Source organism: Penaeus monodon, chromosome 3 (assembly GCF_015228065.2).
Source record: "Penaeus monodon isolate SGIC_2016 chromosome 3, NSTDA_Pmon_1, whole genome shotgun sequence".
NCBI lineage: Eukaryota > Metazoa > Arthropoda > Malacostraca > Decapoda > Penaeidae > Penaeus > Penaeus monodon.
In genome coordinates this window covers 43,961,588-43,966,254 of record NC_051388.1, presented here as the reverse complement: position 1 = coordinate 43,966,254, position 4,667 = coordinate 43,961,588, and the positions used below count along the sequence as shown (strand labels likewise).

Below are 4,667 nucleotides of genomic sequence, written 5' to 3'. Positions count from 1 at the left end.
TATATATATTATATATAATTAAATTTTATATTTAAATTATAAAACACAAACAAAATGTCATGATATATATGACAAAATAAGCATGTAATCCTTGATATATATGTGAATAAAAATTTATTATTATATATATATATATATAATAATATATATATATATAATAATAATAAAATTTATTGAAATTACGTATGAGTAATATATATATATATATATATATTATATATATAATATATAATATATATATAATATAATATAAATAATTATAATAATAATATAATATATATAATTATAATATAAGTAAATAATATATATATATAATATATATATATATATATATACATAATAGTATATACATAAAATTTTATATATAATATTATATATATATATTTTATTATTAAAATATATAATATATATATATATATATATATATATATCCATAAAATATTAATATTAATACACACACACTCCCCAAAAGTGGTGTGTGTGTGCATTTTTATATATATAAATATATTTATATATTAATATATTATTATAAAATTATAATATATATATATAATATATTTTATATAATAATAAAATAATATATATATATATATATATGTTAATAGAATATTTTTATATACATATATACACAATAAATCTGATGTATGTATGTGTGTATGTGATTGTTATATAAATTATATATAAAAAATAATATTATATTAAAATAAAATTTATTTATTATTATTTATAAAATTTAAATAATAAATAACAAAATAATTAAATATATTATATTAATAGAATTAGATTTATATATATATATATATAAAAAATATAATAATAATAATATAAATAATATATTATATATATAATATATATTTTTTATATATATTATATATATATAATATATTAATATAATAAAATATATATAAAATATATATAATATATTATATATATAAATATAACCAAGGAATTATGGAAAAATTCAAAAATTAAAAAAATACTTTTTCAAATTTTAAATTTTAAAAATATAATATATATATATAATATATATAATATAAATATATAATATAATATTATATTATAAAATTTTAAATATTAGCAACAGAAAAACAAAATTGAATTTCTCTATCACAACTCTATAAAATATACTGATTTCATATTGATTTTTAATTTTTTTTCAACATTTAAATAAAAAAAAAAGATTAACAATTGCCAACATCAATTGCAGATTTCCCGATAAAAATTTAGGTTATAAAAGGATAAAATATAAAAAATAAATAATAAAATATATAATATAATAAAAAATAAAAAAATAATTATATATATATATATTTAAAATACAATATATATATATAAATAAAAATATAAAATAAAATATATATAATAAATAATATATAATAAAATATATATAAATTTTAATATAATAGAATATATATAATAAAAATATCACAAAATTTTATAAAAACCAAAACATACATTTTCATATAAATATAGATGTAATAAATATAATATAATATATTATATATATTAAATATAAATATTATAATATAATATTATACAAAAACATACACACACACACACCCACAACCACACAAATAAAAATATATATAAATAAAAATATATAATAAATATAATAAAATATTTATATATATATATATATATATATTTTTAATTAATATAATATGTATATGTCATATAATGTATATATACATATTAATACATATAATATATATATAATATATATAATAATTATATATATAAATATATCACACACATATATGTATATATATACAACATAAAAAAAAAAAAAAACAGAGGTGTTTTATATATATATATATATAATATATATATATATATATAAATATAAATAATAATTTTATAGTATATTTTAAACAACATGTTTATATATAAACAATATGTTTATATAAAACACCCCAAAAATACAAAAAATATATACATATATATTATATTATTATATTATATATTAAAATATATATATATAATATATAATATAATTTTTATATGTTTATAAAATTTAATATTTATAGGTGTGTGTGTGTGTGTGGTGTTGGGGTGGGGTGTGGTGTGTGTGGTGTTGGTGTTGGGGTGGGTGTGGGTGTGTGTTGTTTGGGGCTAGTTTTCCCTTTCTCTTTGTTAGTCCATCTATCTGTATATGTATTTATATTTTTCTGCTAAATAGGTAACATCTGTCTGTCTACTTATCTATTATTACATCATATTATCAATCTATCTATCTGTCTATCTATCTAACTATCTATCTATCTCTTTATCTATTCACCAATCAATTTTTGCCTAACAATTGCACTGTCACAAATCAAAAAGGACACAAACAATCCAGTATTTCCTCTCTCTCAGGCTGCACAAGCATAGGCATGCTGGCAACTCGGGCCACTAATGCAGAAACATCTTTGACTTGGAGCTGTGTCCCCCAAAGTTCATGCAGGTACTCATCGACGACTTTGTCCAGTTTTTCCTCTTGTAGAGCTGCATATTGCATTGGGAGATTGAGTATTAGAAAGATGAGACTCTGGAATGGAAAAAAAAGGGGGTGAGGGGAGAGAGAAAAAAAATTTAGTTAGCAGAGTCTTTGGAAGCAAAAAATTTGATACTATATGAGATATGATTAGTTTTCTTTCTAAATGAATTGGAATCTAATTTGTGTGAGTTGCCATTATTACTTTACAAACTTGTTGGAATTGTGAATCATGAATTCCTGATATATTTGGGTGTCAAAGAAAAAAAATCCAAATATTTTAGAACAGCTGTTTAATGAACAGACAAATTAGTATTACGGTTACACGAGACTAACCCATTTGGTCTTCTTTATCCTCATTATCCCCAACTTTTATTCCCCACTTCTTATCTATCTTGATACTAGTCTCATTATCCTCATGTTTTCTTATTCTTAAATACATATCTTTCCTGGTTTTGTTCTCATCACCCTCATCTTTTCTTATTCCATAATTCTTATCCTTTCTTATCTTATTCTCAATGACCATCTTTTGTTCCATGATCTCTCCTGAACTTCTTATTTTGCAATATTCCCTACTTATTCTTATTATCATCATCTTTTCTTGTCCTCCCTCACTCTTTTTCCTGTTACTCCATATACCTGCTTATAAGGTGCATTGTCATTATCACAGTAACCATGAAGAATCAATGAAGCATTGCCTGGAATTGACTCAATGCCATTGATTATTGCAACGTGAGAAGTTTGTAGTTGTTGAAGTTAGAATCCAAAATTTGCTTCATCATAAGTGGATCCAAGTGACTATCACTCTTGGCATTGTAGACTATATATGATGAATCTGTTGATGTAATAGATGATTCATATAAGGCTTATGAGATATATACAGTTTACATGTACTCAAAATAAAATCTGTGTGTATATATATATATATATATATATATTTATATATACATATATATATATATATAATATATATATATATATATATATATATATATATATATATATATATATATATTATATATATATATATATGTATATGTACATATATATATATATATATATATATATATATATATATATATATATCATCATCATCATCAAGGGGCTAACGCCGACGGGGGCGCATGGCCGCATCCACCCTTCGCTTCCAGCCACGAGGATCCCTCGAGGCGAGTCTCCAGGCAGGCACATGGCCCATCTCTAGTTCCTCACGACAGGTCTCGTCGAGCTGCCCAAGCCATGATCTCCTAGGACGTCCCACAGGTCTCCTCCACCCAGGGTTGTCTCGCAGAGAGACAACCTGGTGGGCAGGGTCGTCCATAGGGAGGCGAGCTAGGTGGCCATATAGCCTGAGTTGGCGATCCCGGATTATGCAAGTAACAGGTCCCATGCCAGTCTCACGGTGTAACCGCCGGTTGGACACGTGGTCCTGCCAACTGTACCCCATGATCCGGCGAAGGGACTTGTTACAAAAGGCATCAAGGCGAGACTCCAAGGCACTGGATAGCGTCCAGGTTCGCTTCCATAGAGCAAAACTGGAAGTATCAAGGCCTTGAAGACACGCAGCTTGGTCCTTCTGCATAGGTACCGACATCTCCAAACGCTCTTGTTGATCGAGTTCATGGCTCCTGTTGCCAGACCAATCCATTCTACTGACTTCCTGGTCTGACAACCCAGAGATATGGACTACGCTACCAAGGTATGTAAAACTTTCTGTGACTTCAACGTCCTCGCCGCAAGCATGGATCGACTGAACGGGTTCCCCTAACAGGCCCCAAAGTCCTGAATCTTGGTCTTGGTCCAGGAGACCTCTAAGCCTAGGGGCTTCGCCTCATTGCTAAATGCATCAAGAGCCGCCACAAGTGACTCCAAGGACTCAGATAGGATGGCAACATCGTCGGCAAAGTCAAGGTCCGAGACCTTAATATTGCCTAGTGTTGCTCCGCACTGACTTTGGCTAGTAGCTCTGCCCATTATCCAGTCCATACAAGTGTTGAAAAGTGTGGGTGCAAGGACACAGCCTTGCCTCACCCCTGAATTAACAGGGAAGAAGTTCGACATACCCCACCACACTTTACAGCACTTTCAGTACCAGTATAGAGGCTTGCTATCAGGCCAATAATCTGTGTCGATTCCCTGAGCCTCAGATCTCCCATAGCGATTCCCGATGCACCGAGTCAAAAGCCTTCTTTGA

General features: G+C 26.8%; 2 protein-coding genes across 2 annotated transcripts in view; both read right to left on the bottom strand.

Moving 5' to 3' along the window:
- Positions 1-4,667, bottom strand: part of LOC119586517 — a 38,911-nt gene that overhangs the window by 6,118 nt on the left and 28,126 nt on the right. The gene's annotated exons all lie outside the window — the stretch shown is intronic.
- Positions 2,154-3,350, bottom strand: LOC119595178. The gene is made up of 2 exons (XM_037944350.1): positions 2,810-3,350; positions 2,154-2,527 (listed from the first exon to the last, which is right to left on the bottom strand). The coding sequence occupies exons 1-2, from the start codon at positions 2,831-2,833 to the stop codon at positions 2,315-2,317; spliced, it is 237 nt and encodes a 78-aa protein (XP_037800278.1). The 5' UTR covers positions 2,834-3,350; the 3' UTR covers positions 2,154-2,314.

Coding starts and splice junctions, on each gene's coding strand:
- LOC119595178 (XM_037944350.1), bottom strand. CDS start 2,833: ATGAGGATAAAGAAGACCAAATGG. Junction 2,528..2,809: donor GGATAAAGAAGACCAAATGG/GTTAGTCTCGTG, acceptor TTTCCATTCCAG/AGTCTCATCTTTCTAATACT.